Below are 22879 nucleotides of genomic sequence, written 5' to 3'. Positions count from 1 at the left end.
TTGATAAAAGATGTTTCCAACATGCATAAAGACAATGATTGTATGTATAACCTCAAGCAACCAATTCCAAGAACCAAAGAAACATATATCATTTAGATTTCTACACCAATAATAGGACTGTAGAGAATTAGTCAAGAAATCTGAAGGGTAATGATTAAGACAAAACAACAAATAAAAATGATGAGGATTTAATCATCTGATTAGTAATATTGCACTCAAGTCATCTTCAATCATGAGATCCGAAGTGACAATTGAACCCTATACTTGAAATTTTAGCTCTAAAATCCTATATTGCTTCTTTACTTTTCTAGAAATCTAGTGTAAGATGCGAACTCAACTTGATAATTGAAATCAAAATAGATCTTAACAAAATACCAATCTTGCAGACAACAAACCGTAAATCATACGTAGCACAAATTAGGGCAAGAATATAATCAAAAGAAGCATATTGGAAATTACCTGAGTTCTGGTGAAATTGGACGATAAAGACACTTCGGATCTGACTCTCCTGATCTATCTCCTTCTCTCTCAGATCAAGCTTCTGATTTTTTTTCCAGAAAAGATGAAATTTGCCAGAGAACTAGCCAGATTTTGGTCAGAGCAGATCATGTCAACAAATCAAAAGGATTCGAAGCTTCTTCCTTTTTTAACTCCCTTTCACTCTTCCTTTCTCTACTTATGCTCCAATAGCTTCAGATCTCTTTCTCTACCTTCAGCTAGGGTTCGAAAGATGAAAATTTAAGCCTTGATCTTGAACTAGGGTTTGAGAGGATGAAAAAAAGGAAGATGTTAAGGTTTCTAGAGAAGAAAGTAATGGATCTAAATCTTTTGAACTTGAGCTAAGGCTAAACGAACAACAAGATGAACAAAGCTTGGAGATTATTTGCAGATGGAGAAATTACCGGAATTTGGCCGGATTCTGGCCGAAGAACAAGATTCGATCTGAAAAAATGGATCTCAGTTATGGTTTTGGGTTATGTTTTCTCTCTTTCAGCTCTCTCGGAATTTTCTCTGCTAAGTCTTTTGCAAAAAACGAAAAAAAGAGAGCCCTCCTAATCCCCTAAAAATAAGAACTTAAGCTTGTATTTATAGGTGATTTGCACTGCTGATATTGACACTACTATAATTGATGAGCGCGTGGTTTTGCGCGAAAAAGTGGGCGTGCGACCAATCGTGTCCTATATGGATCTGGGTCGAGCCTCTCCAGGATAATTCACCCCCCTTTTGCTTACACTGCGTATCTTACTCGCTTCGTCTTATTAGGTAATTTAGCTTGAATTTCGTTGAAATTTTGCAGGGACCTTGGTGAGACCCTAACCTAGCTTAGGGTGCAATTTCGGATCCTACTTCACTGAGTTGATGGGGTTTTGCACAAAAAATGAAAGGTTTATGGCCCGGTCAAAATCGGGTGTCTGCAAAAGGCGGACGAAATATGTGACAAAATCAAAAGTTTAGTAGGCAGCGATAAGGAGGACTGTATTGATTTGGTTATTAAACTTCTGTTGTTACTCCTGTTCAGTATATATATCTTTAATCAGACATATCACAAGGTGGATGCGTCGTTTTTCCCTTTTATAGACAATCTTCAAAACGTATCAAATTTTGCATGGGCATATGCTGTCTACGACTACCTTTTTCAATCTATAAATAAAAGTGCAATTGTCAAAGGTCATCTCGCCGGATGCTCATTGTCCTTCAGGTAAGCCATTACATTCTGGCAAATCCAACAGTACAATTAGAAGATCTTACATGAAAACCTTAAAACATATATGCGCATTACCTCATGTATGGTTGTTTGAGCACACTAATCTATGGAGTTGCATTACGCTCAAGCGATGCCACAAATATTTAAATGGAAAGGTACTGTACACAGCAGGAGGAGTGAGCATAAACAAATGTTAAATTAGTGAAGGAGATCTAGTTGGATGACTCCCAGGTGGGGCTTACAATACTTACTTATTAAATTTAATCTCCATGTTTACTTGCTCTCAGCAGTTGCTTGCAATCAATGTCTAGGTCATCAGGTTTCTACCACCGACTCGGGATGAGGTTAGGTTTATGCCTCCCATGGACCGGGTAATGTATCATAATCATCAATATTGTATACATTTCATCATTCGGTACATTGAGATTTTCAACACACATTCGTTATTGTGACAGACTACTGCTGTACGAGTTCTTGAAGATAACCAAGGCCAAGCGGATCAGTCGAACCCTATACCGGTCCTTCACAATCTTATGACTCTTGCTTCCATTGCGCATGAAGGCTGCGATATTACGGATGAAGCTGATGATAGTCTCCTCCAACAGGATCCAGCAGGCGACATTGTGTATCACCTTCATCAAGAGCTGTTACATGAGAGGTTGCTTAGAAAAGCTACCGAAGCAGGGACATTGGCGATGAAGGGAGAGCTACAGACAATCAAGTCACAATATCACGAATACGATCGGAAGCTAAGTGAGCTTGCCAAAGAAGTAAATGTCTTTAAAGAGGGGCCAGCCCCAGTTGACCGTGTGAGTATTCTACAAAGGAATGTGAACGCTATTGATCGGTCAGATAGAACAATAGTGTTTGAGGGGCTGGAGATCCATGAGTCTAGTCGAGACGAGAAGTTGGACGCCTTTTTGGGTAAGGAAGAACTAAATATCTCTTGTCTTTTTGTATTTTAATGCGGTTAATCTTTGTATGAGATATTGGTAATTTCCGTACGTCAATTTACCTGCCTACTTGTCAACTAGGAAAACAATAGTAGTTGGGAGAAAGGATTTTCTAACGAAGAGCCATCTTATGACCCTTTATAAATTAAATGGGCTTGTTATAGATTCGGTGATCATTATTCAACACCTTCCTTACAATGTGGTGGTTGATCCTTCACTTATGCCGACCGATTTTCTATGTAGGTCATTGATGTTTATGGTGAGCACCTTAATCGAATGGATGAAAGCGGAGTACAGGGTAAGGGTGGGTGCATTACCCTTCGGTGCCGCCTTGCCGTAGGTGAAAGCCACCATTGATTGCCTTCTAACCACTTTTATAATTACCCATTCCATGGTTATTATAATTACTACCTTGTAAATGCAGGCAAAGCTAAATCACACCAACCTGCCGACCATGCCAGTTTTAGCACCATACCTTAGGGACTTAGACCGCATTCCCATTAATGACATCAAATGAATACTTCTTCCGATATGCACCGGAGTCCATTGGGTTCTTCTAATGGTAAATATGGAATGCAATGCATTCATAATGTTCAACTCGTTGGGCTTAGAAGGCACCCAATCCGTGGAGAGTGCTGTAAGTGTTCCCTATGATTAATCGCATATTGCTTTCCATTTTAGTTGGAAAAAACCGTACTAACATTATATATAATCAAGGTCGGCATAGGTTAAATTTTTTAAGATATACTTAACAACCTGCGGAAAAAATCCCGAAGAGTGGCCAATAATGCTTGCAAAAAACCAACCATTGCATAACAACGAGTGTGTATTTAAAATGATTCTCTCTATGATCTCCCCTACTAAAAATTAATCATTCGTACCACATCTATGCGTGCAAATTTGATTGTGGGGTATTTGTGATGAAGTACATGGAGTGCCTATTAAGGGACTGTGACTTTTCCTTCACGGTCGACGACATCCCCCATGTAAGACGCACCCTATGCAATCAATTTTTGGTCGGGGTTTATGGAAAATGTAGGGTATAGGATGATGAATCAAGGGTATCTCTGTATGTATTCTGTTAGGGAAGCGATTTTCCCGCACCCTATTGTAATTTTGAGAAACGATCATCAAACATTGTTAATGTACATGCCTATTTCTACCAAATCATCATTCATCATACATTGTCATTCCTAGTCAATATTTTGCTATTACATGCAGGGAGTTCATTAAACCAAATCACCAGCGAACACTCATGGAATACCATACAAGTAACTCTACCCCATCTTCTTAACCCAGCATGTGAAGAGTTTACATAATAAAAATAAGAAAAAACACAACAATATTTGATCCGTGCTAGACAACAATAAATATGTCACTAATGTATAGAGACCTATGAGACTGAAACCCTTATTTTAACGCCAGCATAAATAATTCAAAATTGAGCGTTCTGTTTGCTGGCCAACTTTATCAACTAATACGCCGGCGTTTTTAATTTGTAACGTTGGCGTCTCATGAGACACGATGGCGTGATTTAAAAACACCGGTGTTTTTCATCCGATAATTTTCTAATGATACTGTAAACACTCATTTCTGATGTAATTCACCCGCACATTCTCTATAATACTAACACTCATGGAATTTACGGAGATATTTTCTATAATACTAACACTCATGGAATTTACCTGGACATTTTCTATCATACTAACACTCATTTCTGATGTAACAAAAGTTCATATATTATATTAAAAGTTAAAACAAACAAAAAGGCTATATATACAATCTAAAGGTCCTCTGCCTTGGGACAAGGCTTGGAGTCATCCTCGAGGGTGGCGACCCTGGTCATCGGAGGAGGGGGAGGAGGTGGAGGCGGATTGGAACTGGAGGCCTTGAGGAGAGTTGCCCGACGTGTCTTCTTCACCACCGGCTCTCCAAAGAACTGCTGGAGGTATTTACTGTCCGATAAAGATTCCACATCAACAAAAGCAAATCCCGGCGAGAACGAGAGGTCATATTTACTTTTGAATGGTTCTTCAGCCATTGTTGAGAGAAGAGAGTTGCAGACTTGTAGTAGTTGGGGACGGTTCGAATGAGATGGGAGAGAAGAACCCAACGCACACTATAAATACACATAAGTTGGCGATGATTCGGATTTACCGCCTCCTAGAATGGCGCCTCATAATGATGGTGCCCTTTCCAATCAGGTCATTATTTTCGATATGTACGCAACCGATACAAGAGATATACGCCACCAGTAAATATACGCCATAGGTACGCTACATGGGTGCAATCGGTCCAATACAGATACACCACCATTAAAATATAGGTACGCCAACAGTATAACAACTGTGTGGCACCGATACAAAAAACATACGCCACCGGTATAATACAGATACGCCACCGGTACCATACATATATATAAGAAAGAACCAGCAAACAGAATGGTGCAAGTACCATGGACCAACTCACGAGGATGATTGACATCATGTCAGAGGGGCCACATACAAGGACTCCTCCTTGGTCCTGATGGTGTCAGTAGGGTATTGGGGTTTTTTTCCCACCCAATTTTGAAGAATCGCCCGTGTCTCATTCTTGTTTTAAAAGGTGCCCCAAATCCGTAATTCCTCGAAACTTGTACCCACATTCCTTACTTTTCTCTTTTCCCTTAGGTTCTGTTCACTTGCGTTCTTTGGAAAGCAAATCCCTGGAAAACAACTTATATTTTCCCTACCACGACCTTGATAAGACAGAATTCTGGTGTTCACTTGCTTTCCAGGGAAAATAGAATTACACATGTGGAATATTTGCAAAGAAACAAAAAATGACATGGAAAAGCCCATTTTCCCACCCTTTAGGGATTTCATTTTGGACAAAAAACACACGGATTTCGTTTCCGTGGAAAACTAGTGCAAAAAGAAGGGCAAGCAGTTTCCCTGGAAACCTTTTCCAACGCAAGTAAACAGTCTAGGAAAACTTTGTCCTGCGCAGATTCCCTGGATTTCTTTTCCTAATGCCACATCAGATTCCGGGAAACATTTTCTTTTCCTTGTTCGGAAAACAAGTGAACAGAGAGCCTTACAAATACGATGCAGGGAGGCCTAAATCCACTTTCCCAATCCACTTCCCTCGGTAAGCTCGTAAACCTTTCTCCTCTTTCCTTCTGCATGTTTGACGCCCTCATCTTGCCTGAGATTCAGAAAGCGACAGAAACAACAGTCTAGGTTTTCACTTCCTCGCCAAAGTCGCTCGATTTTCCCATTTGCTTCATATTTTCTTCAGTGGTTAGGGTTTCTCCTTTCCTTATTTTTCTCAGTGGTTAGGGTTTCTTCTTCATTCCCTTCTATAGATTATAAATTATCATACCCCCCTATAAATTAAGGTCCATTTTTTCATCTTTTTGCATCTGATCATCACCTTCTTTTGCTTCTTTTTACTTGAATAAATATCGATTATTGTATAATTGGCTGATATATTTTCCCTTTTCTCTGTTTTTCTCTATTTTGTCATCCAAAAGTAACCCATAAAGAAAACCCTAGAACCTCAAAGCTTTCTTCTCGAAACCCATAAAGAAAAACCCTAGATCCTCCTTTTCCCCTCACCCTGTTGTAATCTTATATAAACCCTAAAGTGAGTAACTTATTTTTCCTCTCTTTGTGCATATTAAACCTTATTTTGTGGGTATATTTCTAAAAAAAGAAAAGCTCTAGATAGATTTGTCTGATAGAATCTAAAATGGGTTTGGAAGATGATAAAGGATATTGTTGTGAGGGAGTGGATGTGGAGACTCATATGGGTGAGGAAGATGATATGTTGGAAAATTCTTATGAAAGGCCTCATTTAGACGAGGACGAGGTATATGAGGACGACGAGGGTGAGGAGGAAGACATGTTTGAAACTTCGGGCGAAAGAACTATGATGGGTGATGATGGTGAAATGTTGCCTCATTTAGGTGAGGATAGTTATCTATTAGAAAATATGGTCAGAAGACCTCATTTGGGTGAGGATGGCGAATTGTTAAGAAATATGGGTGGAAGGGAGTTAGTTGAATATGAAAGAGGAGATGAGAATGTAGAACCAGGTGAAGGTATGGAGTTTGAATCTGAAGAGGCTGCGAAAATGTTCTATAACTCATATGCTAGGCGTATGGGGTTTAGTATTCGGGTTAGTATTTATTGTCGTTCAAAGCGTGATGGAAGTATTATTTCTCGGCGGTTTGTGTGTTCCAAAGAGGGTTTTCGTCGGAATAGAAATGCAAGCAATGAAGGTAGGAGTAAGCGCCCCCGGGCGATAACGAGAGAGGGCTGCAAGGCAATGATTGTGGTAAAGAAACAAAGCTCCGGAAAATGGTTTCTTTCGAAATTTGAAAGGGACCATAGTCATCCACTGGCACCTCCTGGAAAAGTCCATTGCCTTCGATCACATAGGGTCAGTTTGTTTCTGTCCCTATGGTACTAAAATGATTTACTTTTTCATTTTTTTCATCACCACTACTATTTTTGCAGTTTTCTTTCTATTTTTTTTCCAAGGAATTTAGTGTTCAAGATGCTAGCAAAATTTCTACTATTCTTCCTATTTTCTAACAAGAAATGGGCTCTATTTCTTTCTGAATTTGGTTGATTATGTTGGTAGCATGTCAGAAGGCTGCTTTCTTTGATCCTTTTGAGTATCTACTTGGAAATGATATACTGGTTTGCAGTATTTGTTGGGTTTTCAGTAATGTTGGTTATTTTCTCAACATTTTTTTCATTTTGATCTATTCAAAAGAAGAATTGGGCATTGTACTTGTTAGTCTAGTACATGAGACTTTGGACTGTCGTTTGATTTAGGGCGGATGCCAAGGAATCACTTCTCATATAGCTACGATACCAGTGTGATATAGGAAGGTTAGCAACTAAAACAATCTCTCTATAGGACTAGGTTCAAATCTGGGTCAAAGGGTTTATAAAATCAAATATGGGTAAAGAAAACAGGTTAGGGTGAACTGGTAACAATGTTACCTGGGTTGCTACCTCCTATCATCCCGTGATATGGGTCGCACGACTCTAAATGCAATACGTTCGCAATCCGGATCACTAGAAATGGTGAGTCCGTCATCCTGGACTACAACAAACTTGCATATCCAGCTTGCAAGAGAGAACTCTTCGGGGGAAGAGGAAATACTACTACATCCTAGCTTATTAGTCTTGATCGTTTATCATATTTTTATGCTGTTTTTCAAAATAGGATAGTTTTCAAAATAGGGTAGTTGTATCCATAGTTGTCAAACTCTTACGAGTCGTACAAGTCAACTCTTGAGTCGAGTCACTGGGTTTTCGAGTCGAGTCACCCCTATGTTGAAGACTCTACGAGTCGTTTGGTGACTCTAAGGAGTCGTGTGTGAGCCGAGTCGCAAAACTAAGACTCTTACGAGTCAAGTTGAGTCGCTGGGCATGGGCTTTCTTATTTTAATGGTTGAAAACTTTGAAGTTCCAAATGTGAAAAAAGATTGACGAGGTCTATACAAATAAAGGGATAGAAAAAGAAAAAGAAAGACATGAACAAGCCCCACTGCAAGGGTCAAGGAGGAACGAAGTCAAATAGCTCAACTCTCTTCCTAGAGACACCATCTCTAGCTAAACTGCCCTCCACACCATTAGCTGACCGCCTAGCACGACGGAAAGAAATCGATGCATCCCCCCACCCTGTCTTGGATCTCATCGAAGAAAGAGACAAATCTCTAAGTGAAGGAATGAGAGCCACTAAGCTACCTTATCACATTGAAGAAAGAGACAAATCTCCAAGTGAAGGAATGAGAGCCACTAAGCTACCTTATCACATTGAGCGAGTCTCCTTCTACCACTACCTTATTCAAATCTTAATTCTCAAGATACCTTATTCCTTGGTACATATCACACACTTGAGCGAGTCTGCGCCAATGTGTCCCACAAAAGCCCATTTCATAGCTCCAAATTCATCCCTCAAGACTCCCCCAATTATGGTAGGACCAGGGTTCCCCATGCTAGACCCGTCAAAGTTTAGCTTCAAAAAACCTAGTGCGGGAGGCTCCCAGTCTTGGACAATCTTAGGTTCTTGGCCTGAACCACCACCACAAATCTCCTTCCAACCATATCATAAATCATGGGTGGATACAAATCTAAAGCAAGGAAAGGTTTTCCCCAATGATCAAATTTCAACCGGAACTTAATTATTTTTATGCATGCAAGTTACAACATATGGTTATTTATATTTTTGACTTAGTGCTTTATCTAGGTGCTATTGGGTTATATTTTTTACATGCTTCATCTTTTGATATATAATTATATTTTTTTCAACTAAATTTCCGTTCTTGTAAAAAACTCTTACGAGTCACGAGTCATAAAATTAAGAAATCGAGTCACGGGTTGACATCTATGGTTCTATTCCATTTGCTTTCTTTTAGGATTAAGTATGCACTATATGTTGGTAATTTTTTAGTGATAGTTTGAGATATTTAAAATTTATATATTTTTGTTTGGAACTAGATTTTTTTTTTAAGATATTCAAAATTTATATATTTTGGTTTGGAGCTGGAACTTTCATTTTTGAATAAACATGTATGTATGATGTACCGGGCTAACCATCTTATCCCATACCCGTTCCCATATTGGGTATTGGAATGAACTGCATTCTAGGTAATATTGCATTGGAATATAGAAATTTAAGGACTGTCACAACAGTTTGTCATTGGTTACACTTTTGGAGAGATATGTAGCACTTAAGAATATTCAGGTTAGATCTGGTTAATAGTTCTAGATGATGTATGGGGAATACTTTATGAAAACATGTGTTTTAGCCTTTTAGGCTTTGTATAAAACTATATGTTGTGAAAGTGGACTGTTCTAGACAAAGCCATGGTTTTAAATTTCAACCGAAACCGGCACAAAGCCACCAAAATTTTATTAGTTCCATCCATACCGTTATCGAAACCGAAATGACCTAAATACATAACTCAAAATCTTAAGTAATAGTGGTTTACTGTATCGGTATGTATTACATAATTGTATTTATATAAATTGCATGCAAAATGTGGTGCATGTATTGTGTATAAATTTTTATATGAATTAGATGTGAAACTTGATATGTATTAAATTGTTAGAAATGAGCTACAGTGCATGTCCCTAGGTGCTCGATGTTTTTAAACCATTATGGATCGTCTTGGTTTTTTTAACACGGAACAGAGTGTAACCCCTGGGCAGATCTAAAATTTTATTTATAATGTGTACGGAGGTTACAAGTAGAGAGCTTTGCTCCTAAACCATTAAGAAAACAAGGGCTGGATAGCCCTAGTTGCATAGAGAGTAACTGAGTAAGTAATGGACAGTTTCCTTAAAAATATCGTTGACTTGGAGCGGAGGTTTGGAAACCCTAGGACACCACATCTTGCCGAGTTTCTGTAGCAGCTGTTTTCAAGAGAGGAGCATCCTGAGTTGGCTAGCGCATCTGCCATCACCTTTGCCTTGATTAGATCTGATAAGACCATGCTATTAGTTTCTACGATTAATTTCTTCAATCCAAGTGTATCCATAGTCTGAGACCGTCATGGAGTGCTCTTGCCTCAGCCATCATGTTGATGCTCTTTTCATACTATAAGGTGTAAGCCTAATAACTTTCGCTTGACTGTTTCTTATGATCCCCCTCCAGATTCTCCTGGATTCCCCTTTCCTGTCTTGGTTACTTGATGGTTTCTAAGTACATATTTGTGCTTATTCTAACATTTCTCGAAGTATCATATTTAAATTCGATCATTTGCATATGTTACCATATGTTTCTGTGTTCTTCCGGATTTCTATTCAAATTTTCAACCGAAACCAAAACATTTCTGTTTCCGCAGTGACCGAAACCAAAACGAAGCCGAAATTTAAATCCTTGGACAAAACACAGAAATTTTGTAATCGTCAATAGAGAAAACAGGCAGGAGTAACACTTTAAGGTTCACAATGAAGTTCGAACAAGGTTTTGGTGGACTAGTTTAATGGCCGACCAGTCCAGTAAGTGGACTGTTGTCACACATTTGCGCACTAGTTTAGTAGTTTCCTATACATAAGGTTTAGAAGTTTAGGTTATTAGTTCTAAGGGAAGATGTGTTTATAGACAAAGTTTCAGGTCTGTAACTAAATAGAAAAAAGGTTCTTGATGGTTGCGTTGATCTGTACTGGGCTAAACATGTAGGGAAGATTTTTGGGTTGAGTTGCATGGTTGAAATCAAAGGGAAAGATCTTCAAAGGTTTGACGATAGAGTAGGGATTTAGGTCTGATGCATGGCGATGGAGTCAACGGTTAAAGATGGGAATGCTTAGATTGATTGAAGATGGTGGTGCTAATGGAATGCTTTGAAGGTCGAAGAACTGGATGGAAAGAAGGGTTGTAGGTTTGTAAAATAGATGAGTAAGAAAAGAAGAAAAATAATTGAAGGAAAAGGTTTAGGGATAGAAAATGACTTGGAATCACAGCAATGCTCTTTTAGGCATCACACCATAGGATCTAAGGCGTCATACCTCAGGGCAAGATCCTCTTACCCAAGCACATAAAGAAAACTTTAATTTTTATTCATAATTCTATGTTTCCAGGGCCAATAGGCCTTACATATTTATTGGCATAGTAAACCATACAAAAATTGAAAAGAACTCCAAACCCTATTATCTAGCACCATTGATCCTTTTCCAAATAACTTCTAATCCTACATGCAAACAATTCCTCGTAACCAATGACTCTATTTGCTACCAATAGGGAACTGACGTTTGACCCAAGGTTTATTCAACTTCCTAAATTTAAACTTTATCCCTACAACTACAAGAACTCTTTAATAGCCCTACTAAAACCAGACTACTACTAATATTTACCAATAGTGTTTTAAACTTGGTTTTAAATAGTAACCAAAACCGAAAATTGTAGCGAGCAGAGCCATAACGGTGTTAGTGTTAGGGTTTCGTGTTTGCTCTTTCTTTCTCGTTTCTATGACTACTCTCGCTTTGGTAAGGCGTTGCGTTCGTTGGTTTCCCAACGAGCGTGTCAACGAAAGCGTAAATCAAAGGTTTTTTGCGAAATGTAGATCTCTCTAATCTTTCAAAGGCTGACAGAGATATCACTCTCCTGTTGTCAGTATTCAAATAAAGAGTCTGCTTCTGCACATTCCTACCACATTTCTTTTTTCTTTTCTAATCTTTTTGTTCTTTAAGTCTTTAAAAATAAAAATAAAAAATACCATTCAAAAAAAAATAAAAATAAAAAAATTCACCAAAACCAACATGAAACGACCAAAATATTTCTGTTTCTATCGCAATTGAAAACAAACTGAAGTCGAAATGCTTACCGAAACCAAAACCGTAACTAAGGGTGTCAATTTTGGCTCGGGCTCGGAAGCTCGTTCAAGCTCGGCTCGAATCCTTAACGAGCCGAGCCGAGCCGGCTCGCCAGGCTCGTTAAGCTTAACGAACCGAGCCCGATTTAGGCCAGGCTCGGCTCGTTAAGAATTTAATATATTTAAATATATATATTATATATTAATATATACATTAAAAGGGTTGTCCAGGGAGTGAAAGGGGGGGGGGGGGCAAAATATGTCACTTCATTTTTGGAACCCCATTTGTTACTAGGACCACCCCCCATAGTGTAAAAAAGGTAGTCAAATTCACTGTTTAAAAATGCGGATTCAACGCGGAACGCTGCCGAAGAAAATCCTTGTCGACTCAGCGCGGACACGGTTGACGCGGCCAAGAACGCGGTTGACACGGCCAAATTAGATGAGTCGTTACTTTTTATTAAAAAATAAATGAAAAAAATAGAAAAATCCAAACCCATTTAAGTAGGGCCCAACAAATGAATAGTTTTGATCATCTAACCAAGTGCAAGCCTGCTAATTTTTTAAAAAATACATGCAAGAAAAACATTTTTGATGGGAAATTTTTCTTGGAAAATTTTTGAGTATAATGATATGATTATGATTTAATTGGAGGCATATTCTCATAAATTGAAGGTCCATCTAAGTAAATGTTGAATAGGTTTAGTTTAAGTTATCGTTTTGTTTTTCAGGTGTTAAAAATGTAAGAAATTTAGAAACATTTTGTAAGGAGATTTTATATGGTGTAAGCCCTTAAAGTCCCTTATTTTTCTAGAAGTACTGTACGGACCACACTAGAGGATGATCCAAACCGTCGTCCGTACAGTACTTCTAGAAAAGTAAGGGAGTATAAGGGCTTACACCATATAAAAGAATTATATCCTTGTCTTCTTAAATGTCTGTCCAGGCACCCACACCCAGAATGAGGTAGAGAGTAAGACAACAAAGCTGCAAAAGTCAGGCTGGAATTGACAACTTCACTGTGTACTGCACTGCCCAAAAAAATAATAATAATGTATTTGCCCCTTTGTTTTATTTGAATCAGCCCTTGGTTTTACTCGGGACAGCCCTCTCTAGTGTATTTATGACTACTATTTTACATTGGAGGTGCTGTCTCAGGTAATGAAAGGGGGTGTATTTATCATTTCACAAAATCATATCAGATCCAGTAAAAAAACGAACTACTTCTTCTTCTTCATGAGTTAGGGTATTACAGAGGGTTTTCTCTGTGGCTTTAGGTACGTTTCTCTCCTGTAAATCTTATCTTTTTTTTTGAATGGTTGAAGTTAGGATGGAATATGAGTTCAAAATGGCCACGACTCGGCCAGGACTCGCCAAGTCCGGGACTCCAAAACGCGGCCACCGCAAATCCGCGTCGACTCGGCCGTGTTCCGAGCCGAGTCGCCGAGTTTTAAAACACTGGTCAAATTACACTAGTAGGGCTGTCCAGGGAAGATGAGGGGTTTGAACTTAATATAACTCGAGCTCGGTAAGGCTCGCGAGCCTGGCCAAGCCTGACGGAGCCGAGCCGAGCTTTTGAGCTTAATGAGCCGAGCCGAGCCTGGCCAAGCTCGGCTCGGCTCGACTCGTTTACACTCCTAACCGTAACTGTATAGATTTACTCATTTACGTTATTCTGGTCAAAACTTGGAAACATGTCGGTTTCAGCTGAAAATTTCAATGAAAATCCTATAAAACCATGAAAATGTAAAGAAACATATGGAAATGATGGAAATTCAAGATGAAAATCCAGGAAATGCTATAAAATTATTTATTTTATTTAAAAGTTAGGAAAAAAAAATTACTCATTTACGTTATCTCGGTTAAAACTTGGAAACATGTCGGTTTCAGCTGAAAATTTCTATGAAAATCCTATAAAATAATGAAAATTTAAGGAAACATATGGAAACGATGGAAATTCAAGATGAAAATCCAGGAAATGCATAAAATTATTTATTTTATTTAAAAGTTTTAAAGTATAAAGGGAAAATTCTCAAAAAAATGTGATTCTTATCTGAAAATCTCAAAAAAGGGTTGAGTTGGGTAAATTCTCAAAAAAGGTTGAAACGCATCCCAAGGAGTGTTTTAGGACAAAAATGCGCTCGTGTTGGTTTTCCCTCCAAGAAAGCAAGCAACGGATCCCAATGCATTTTACATAACATTTTGACCTTTTTTCCTTCTTCCCCACACCAAAATGAAACTCCATTATCTGTTGTAAAAATCCATTGAAATACCATTGCAGAGAGGTGAAACTCCCCTCCTAAAATCTAGATTTTATGGATCTCTTTATTTTTCTTTGGCTATGAAACCTAAGCTTCTCTGGTGGGTCCATTGCGATACATTTGAATAGGTTTAACATGTTCCTTACAATGCTATGGTGTATTGTCACCATCTTATTTATTTGTTATGGTTTTGTTAGGCATTTGTTATTGTCATCATCCTCTTTACAATGCTATGGTGTATTGTCATAATCTCTCTATCTCTCTATTGTCCTATATGTTTTTATTTAGATTAAACCCGAATGAAACTCATGTCTATACAATTACAACCACTATTTAAATGTGTAGAACCAATATTTTGTTCTCGAAACCACTGTTGATATCTGGAACCAATATTTAAACACTTAGAAGCACCAATTATACCTAGGAACCACTATTTACCACTATGTAGTGGTTTCGAGGTATAAATAGTGGTTCTGAGGTATAAATAGTGGTTCCAAGGTATAAATAGTAGTTCCAGAGTAGAAATATTGCTTCACACAATCTAATAGTATTTCATTGGGTGTTAAAGTTGCAATGAATTTATGAACAATGGGTTAAATAGTTGTTTAAACAGTCAGATCTTATGGTGGTTCATAGTTTAGATGGCCTAATACTTGTTCCGGGAGTTTAAATTGTGAGATTGAAAAAGTTATGCAGTCAAAACCACTATAAAAAGTGAGAATGACTGTATTTATATCGTTTTAAACACTCAGAACCACTAATTATTCCTAGGAACCACTATTTACCACCATCTAGTGGTTCCGAGGTATAAATAGTAGTTCCAAGGTATAAATAGTGGTTCCAGACTAGAAATATTGCTTCACACAATCTAATAGTACTTCATTGGGTGTCGGTGTCAAAGTTGCAATGAATTTATGAACAATGGGCTAAATAGTTGTCGAAACAGTCAGATCGTATAGTGGTTAATAGTTTAGATGGCCTAATACTTGTTCCGGGGGTTTAAATTGTGAGATTGAAAAAGTTATGCAGTCAAAACCACTATAAAAAGTGAGAATGACTGTATTTATAGGGTTTTAAACACTTAGAACCACTCATTATTCCTAGGAACCACTATTTACCATCATGTAGTGGTTCCGAGGTATAAATAGTGGTTCGAAGGTATAAATAGTGGGTCCAGAGTAGAAATATTGCGTCACACAATCTAATAGTACTTCATTGGGTGTCAGTGTCAAATAATAAAAGACAAGATGAGTTTGGCCCATTATTAAAACATGATCATACAATATTACTATCCAAGTAGCAAGTCAAGACCGAAATTGGAACGTTCCGAAACTGAAATGGGCGAAGTAAAAGACGAGAGTTACCATGTAGGATGTAAATGGATTTGTAAAATTGCTGTGGATGCTTGTAATTAATTTGTATTGGAAGATTCTTAGTGGACGACATATTGTGGATGGTTGATGCATGACAAATGTTGATTTGTATTGGATGACAGATGTTGGAAGGCTTTTACTTGTGTTGTTGTGGATGGCTTTTACTTGACTTGTTGGGTCATGTATTGTATTGGTTCATGCATGACAGATCTTGTCATTGTACAGGTTCATTTAATTGGCTTGCACTCTTGTATGCATGCTTGGATAGTGTAATGGTCATGGCCATGCCCCCCCAATTGGATATCTCGCCCCCCCCAATTGGATATGTCAGCATCTACCTCCAAAAAAAAAAAAGTATCCGATCGACCTGCAAGTCGACCTTTTTATCATATCCTCAAACAGGTACTAGATACGAATACAGGTCGACCTGAAAGTCGACCTATTCACCTTCTGGAGAAACATGTACGAAAAAGCCTTCATGGGTCGACCTGCAGGTTGACCTTTTCATCATATGTTGAAACATGTTCGAAAAGCCTTGATGGGTTGACCTGCAGGTCGACCTTTTCACCATCTGGTTAAACAAGTACCTAGGTATATTTAGTGGTTCCTAAGTATAATTAGTGGTTCCTAGGTAATATTAGTAGTTCCGAGTGTTTATAACCTTATAAATACAGTCATTCTCACTTTTTATAGTGGTTTTGACTGCATAACTTTTTCAATCTCACAATATTAAACTCTCGGAACAAGTATTAGTAGGCCATCTAAACTATGAACAACTATAAGATCTGACTGTTTAGACAATTATTTAACCCATTGTTCATAAATTCATTGCAACTTTGACACCGACACCCAATGAAGTACTATTAGATTGTGTGAAGCAATGTTTCTACTCTGGAACCACTATTTATACCTTCGAACTACAATTTATACCTCAAAGCCACTACATGATGGTGAATAGTGATTCCTAGGAATAATGAGTGGTTCTGAGTGTTTAAAACCCTATAAATACAGTTATTCTCACTTTTTATAGTGGTTTTGACTGCATAACTTTGTCAATCTCACAATTTAAACTCCCGGAACAAGTATTAGGCCATCTAAACTATGAACCACTCTAAGATCTGATTGTTTAGACAACTATTTAACCCATTGTTCATAAATTCATTGCAACTTTGACACCGACACCCAATGAAATACTATTAGATTGTGTGAAGCAATATTTCTACTCTGGAACAACTATTTATACCTTGAAACCACTATTTATACCTCAGAACCACTACATGGTGGTAAATAGTGGTTTATTAGGAATAATTAGTGGTTCTGAGTGTTTAAAACCCTATAAATACAATCATTCTCACTTTTTATAGTGGTTTTGACTCTATAACTTTTTCAATCTCACAATTGAAACTCCCGGAACAAGTATTAGGCCATCTAAACTATGAACCACCATAAGATCAGACTGTTTAGACAACTATTTAACCCATTGTTCATAAATTCATTGCAACTTTGACACCCAATGAAATACTATTAGATTGTGTGAAGCAACATTTCTACTCTGGAACCACTATTTATACCTTGGACCCACTATTTATTCCTCGGAACTACTACATAGTGGTAAATAGTGTTTCCTAGGTATAATTGGTGCTTATGAGTGTTTAAATACTGGTTCCAGATATCAACAATGGTTTCGAGAACAAAATATTGGTTCTACACATTTAAATAGTGGTTGTAATTGTATAGACATGAGTTTCATCCGGGTTTAATCTAAATAAAAACATATAGGGCAATAGAGAGATAGAGAGATTATGACAATACACCATAGCATTGTAAAGAGGATGATGACAATAACAAATGCCTAACAAAACCATAACAAATTCCTAACAAATAAATAAGATGGTGACAATACACCATAGCATTGTCAGGAACATGTTAAACCTATTCAAATGTATTGCAATGGACCCACCAGAGAAGCTTAGGTTTCATAGCCAAAGAAAAATAAAGAGATACATAAAATCTAGATTTTAGGAGAGGGGAGTTTCACCTCTTTGCAATGGTATTTCAATGGATTTTTACAACAGATAATGGAGGTTCATTTTGGTGTGGGGAAGAAGAAGGAAAAAAGGTCAAAATGTTAGGTAAAAAGCATTGGGATCCGTTGCTTTGTTTCTTGGAGGGAAAACCAACACAAGGGCATTTTTGTCCTACAACACTCATCGGGATGCGTTTCAATCTTTTTTGAGAATTTACCCAACTTAACCTTTTTTTGAGATTTTCAGATAAAAATCACATTTTTTTGAGAATTTTCCCAAGTATAAAAGATAAATAACACCTTTCTCCAACAGCTTAAGCTTTTGGAGAAGTTGGTAAGTTAACATGGTATCAGAGCCAAAGGTCTCGAGTTCAAACCTCCCGGATAGCAAAAATCCACATGCGATGGTCGACCGAAAGTGGGACTGCATGTGCCACGTGTTTGCCAAGTGGGCCACATGTGCGGGGGAGTGTTAAAGTATAAAAGATAAATAATGCCTTTCTCCAACAGCTTAAGCTTTTGGAGAAGTTGGTAAGTTAACAAAAAGTTAGGAAAAAAATAATTACTCATTTACGTTATTTCAGTCCAAACTTGGAAACATGTCGGTTTCAGTTGAAAATTTCTATGAAAATCGTATAAAATCATGAAAATTTAAGGAAACATATGGAAACGATGGAAATTCAAGATGAAAATCCAGGAAATGCTATAAAATTATTTATTTTATTTAAAAGTTAGGAAAAATAATTAATTTCTTGTATTAAAATAATAAAAAATAATAGGTAATATTTAAAAGGCCACCGATATTCACACTACCATGTTTTGATAATGAGGTGAACTAACCTTGTGTTTTCTTTTTTAATTTGCCGCCAAAAACTCTTTTGGGAATTGTAATAACCTTTGACAACTGGCTAAATAATAAATTTTTTTGTTTTTAATTTGCCGCTTGGCAACTGGTTAAATAATAAAAGACAAGGTGAGTTCACCCATTATCAAAACATGGTAGTGCGAATATTAGTAGCCTATTTAAGATAAAAAAAAATCTGAACAAGCAACAAAATTATAAAAATAACACAATTCATTCTATTGTGGTGCGACCATGGTTTTAAATTTTGGTTTCGGCTAAAATTTCGGACTTATCCAAAACCGAAATTTCAGCTGAAATCCTGAAATTTCGGGCGAAATTTGGTATTAGATATCGAAAAGCCTATTTTTTGGGACGAAATTTCGACTGAACCGAAATTACCAACATTTCAGGCGAAATTTCGGTAATTTTGTTTGAAATTATTTAATAGAATAAAAAAAAATTATTTCAATACAAATTTCGACGAAATTTCCAACGAAATTTGGTAAATTTGTTTCGGTACGTTTCGGTTTCGGTCCTCATCGAAATCCGAAATTTCAGTCGAAATTTAAAACTATGGGTGCGACGCACACCATATGATGATCCAAACCGTCCATTTGATGTGCCACAACGTCAACAAGTGTTTCCCAAAAAATCATTTGTATAAGATTATCCTACTTCTCTGATCTATAGAGGAACGGCATATTTTTATATTTTTGTTGGAAAATTTTAAAATTTCAAATATTGTTAATTTAAAACAAAAACTGAAATAGTAGGCATGTTCAGATATAACCATGCCTTGATATCATTGTTTTAAACTTCGTCTGAAATCTGAAATTTTGGTATGAAATTTCAGATTTCGGTTGGGAACGAAATCTTAAAATTTCGGATTTCAGTTTGGATTTCGGCCGAAATTTGGTCATATTGACTGAAATTGTAAAAATTTCGGCCGGAATGACGGAAATTTGAAAAAAAAAATAATTCGGTTTTGGTAGTGACCAAAACGAAACCAAAATTTAAATCGATGCTTGGTATACAAAAGTTTTATTTTGTTTTTTACTATTTTCTATCTTTGTTATTATTTTTAACAAAATGTTAAAAAATCTGTTGAAAAATTTCTCTTCATGCCATTTAGTGTATTATTGGTATATTATACTAGTACGTGTTTCATGATTACTTTTATAAGAATTGAATGTGAAACATGGTGTGTGTATTATGTATAAATTTTTATATGAATTACATGTGAAATGTGTATGACTGTTTTTTTACTGGTGTGATTGTTTTTTTAGAATGTATTTGTGCTTATTCTACCACTTCCTGAAGTTTCATCTTTAATGTCCATATATTTTCACATGATTGTCACTAAAATTTCCATCCGAAACCGACACGTTTCCTTTTTTGTCGTGGCCGAAATGCATACCAAAACCGAAACCTAAAACTTTGGTTCCGACTCATGTCACATGGCTTATTTGGATATCCTTAAACTCAACTCAATTCAACTCAACTCAACTCGACAAAGCCTTTGTCTAGTTGGGGTCGGCTAAATGAATCCTTTAGAAAAAAAAATTCATGAAGAAGGTAAAAGGAATCTACCCGGCTCTAATCCTGGTTCTAGTTGGGTTCTTCTACGTGGATCATTTTCTTCCATTCTATCCTATCCAAGGTCTTGTTCTCTGTTATGTTCCTAGCTATCAAGTCTTTCCTCACTGTTTCTACCCAAGTTGTTTTCGGTCTGCCCCTACCTCTTTTTAATAATTAAAATAAAATCCTAATTGACCAATCATTTCATTTATCTTTTGTAGAGATATTGAATGATCAAGTATATGATGTTGGGAACTTTTGCCACATAGTTGAGTATCTTAATGTGATAGAAATATGGTTGTACTTGTAACCAGAGAAGCAGGATTCGTACCTGGAGTTGGGGATTCGCGAATCCCCGAATCGCGAATTCGAACCGTGATTCGATTCGAATCCCCGATTCTGGGGAACCCCGATTCCCAATTTATGAAAACCCCGATTCCTACTTTATAGGAACCCCGATTCCCTGCGAATCACCAGCGAATCCCAACTCCCCGCGACTCTTAGCGATTCCCCGGCGAATCCCCGTCGAATCTCTGGCCAACCCATGATTCCCGCTTCCAACCAGCCCAGGAGCCTTCGATTCCTGCTTTCGAATCCCGAATCGAATCCCGCCTTGGCAACCTTGCTTGTAATCTACTCGTCTTGACTCTGATTGTACTTTTGTCACTCAGTTTTGGACTCAGACTTGCACAGTGCCTCAAAACATAGCCATTTTTTTTGTTTCTGTTGGTCGAAACAACTTGGTCTGAGTATATCCTAATTCATGCACTAAGATTTAAGCTTTTAGGCCAATCCGATAGAAATCCGTGGGGTCAATTTATTTGGCTGAAATGGCTCTATTATGATCCATCTTGAGTCATACCCAAAAATCACATTTTTAACCCTAAACATTGGGCTTCCTGTGTGATGGGCTCAAGACATTCGTAATCACTATCATAAGGAGTTTTAAAAAAAAATACTATCGTAAGGAGTTTGTACCCTTTTTTATTATTTGGATATAGAAGTCTTTCAAAACTCTAGAGCAAAATTAATAATTTGCTTTCACTTAGCTTAAACGGATTGTTTTGTAGTTGGTTTAGTGATACAAAGTCCTTGCTCACATCACCTTAGGCTGATGGTTTCTACCTGGCAAATTGGCTGTAAATGGACCCAACTGGAAAGGATTCTAAAAGGCCACTAGTGTTTTTCACCACCCAAGGTAGCGGCACAGATCTTGAGCACAAATTCCATTGGTTTGGAGACATTGGACTGTGGCTTCCTTGCTCATGCAAGAATGTTGGCCTTTTGTGTTACGTCAATGTACAAAGGTGGTGGTCTTGAGAACGAGATGTTAAATTTATTAGAAGCAATATCCTTTATCGATATATCTAATGGCCCAGTAATAGTTTTGTGAGCTATTTGCTTCTAAGCATAGTTGTAAATTTCGCCTTGTTTTGTCCGAAATGGCTGATAAACGATCGTCCCGAAAATGGAACAGAAACAGGTTCTGTTCTGTTCAGATTTTTGTAAAAATTACAATATTGCCCCAAAATGGCCAGTTTTTGGGTTTTCACTGTTTTACCTTTATTTTTAGCCGTTTTGCCCGTTTTATAGCCGTTGGATGGGTATTTTCCGTCTTTTTTTCTTCCTCAAACAAGAAAATCCCTTTATAAACCTATCTAACTCCACTTTTTTTTAACCCATCATTTTTCTGTCATAAGCATACCAATTCCTATTTATCTCCCTTTCTCTACCTCTTTCTACTTATCCATGCTAATCTCATAAAAATTTTCTCCCGTCGTAGTGTGTTTTCCAAAACGAAACGCCAAAATGACCGAAATGTTCCGTTCCATTGACCAAACGTAACTCAACGGAATTGACAACTTAAGCTATGTTCTTTAACCATTCTCCAGATTTTGGTTCTAAAAATTAATATTATTTTTTATACTTTAGAGTCCCTATTTGTGTTTTTTAACTATCTCTAAACATTCTCTGAAAACGTGGTTTCATGCTAAAAAGTTATAGAGTGGGCATATTTCACGCTAAAAAGTTGAGTGGAGAGAGGGAAAGATCGTTAGATAGCCGCCCAATTCCCTAAAGCGAGAAACTTTCGCTCCAGAAAATAATGCCTCAAAATTAGAATGAAATCTTAGACACGCTGTTGAAATTGCTAAAGTACACACTTCTAATTCTTTTAGCCTAAAAAATCAGAAAATCACTCTAAAAGAAGGTTAAAGAACACACCCCTACAACTCAACTCAACTCAACTCAAGTAAGCCTTTGTCCCAAACTAATTGGGGTCGGCTAATGAATCCTTAAGTGAATTTTCATGAAGAAGGTAAAAGAATCTACCCGGCTCAAATTTTCATAAAGAACACACCCCGAGCTTCCAAGTAATGGTAGGGGATAGCCTTTTCCGAGGCAAAGGCTTAAGGCAAGGCATTATTTTCCTCTCGAGGTGTGAGGCGTAAGCCTCATGAATTTTCTGGTTTTTTAAATAATAATTTAAAAATTAAAAATATAAACGATGGAAAATCCGAAAATATAATAAAAAAATTACTAAAAAATCCTAGAAAAATATTTACTTCATTTCAATTAAGGTATAACAAAATAAAGCATCTAACTATCATTAATAAGTTACCAATCAAATGGTTTAGTCTGATGAATAAGTTTATATACTGCTTAGAACATTACTACATTTCCCAAAATTCTTACATAAAAAATAAAAATACAAGGATAACCCATCAAATACGATAATCTATGTCTTCATCATTATCAACATCATCCTCATCATTGATGTCTCGCTCATCATCACGGCCATCATCAGACTCATCAACTAACATG

At 37.2% G+C, this 22879-nt stretch overlaps 1 protein-coding gene across 1 annotated transcript in view; it reads left to right on the top strand.

Annotated features, from left to right (window-relative positions):
* Positions 1–5757: 5757 nt before the first annotated feature.
* Positions 5758–22879, top strand: part of LOC143856703 (uncharacterized) — a 31564-nt gene continuing 14442 nt past the window's right edge. Inside the window, exon 1 of the mRNA XM_077366971.1 lies at positions 5758–7083. Within this exon, the coding sequence (XP_077223086.1) occupies positions 6391–7083 (693 nt within the window). The 5' untranslated portion in view covers positions 5758–6390. The remainder of the gene's footprint in view (positions 7084–22879) is intronic.

The sequence above is a fragment of the Tasmannia lanceolata genome, unplaced genomic scaffold (genome assembly GCF_043159265.1).
Source record: "Tasmannia lanceolata isolate RefF3 unplaced genomic scaffold, GAP_Taslan_0.1 ptg000023l, whole genome shotgun sequence".
NCBI classification, from domain to species: domain Eukaryota; kingdom Viridiplantae; phylum Streptophyta; class Magnoliopsida; order Canellales; family Winteraceae; genus Tasmannia; species Tasmannia lanceolata.
The sequence above is the reverse complement of the archived record's forward strand: the minus strand, read 5'-3'. Positions and strand labels throughout refer to the sequence as shown.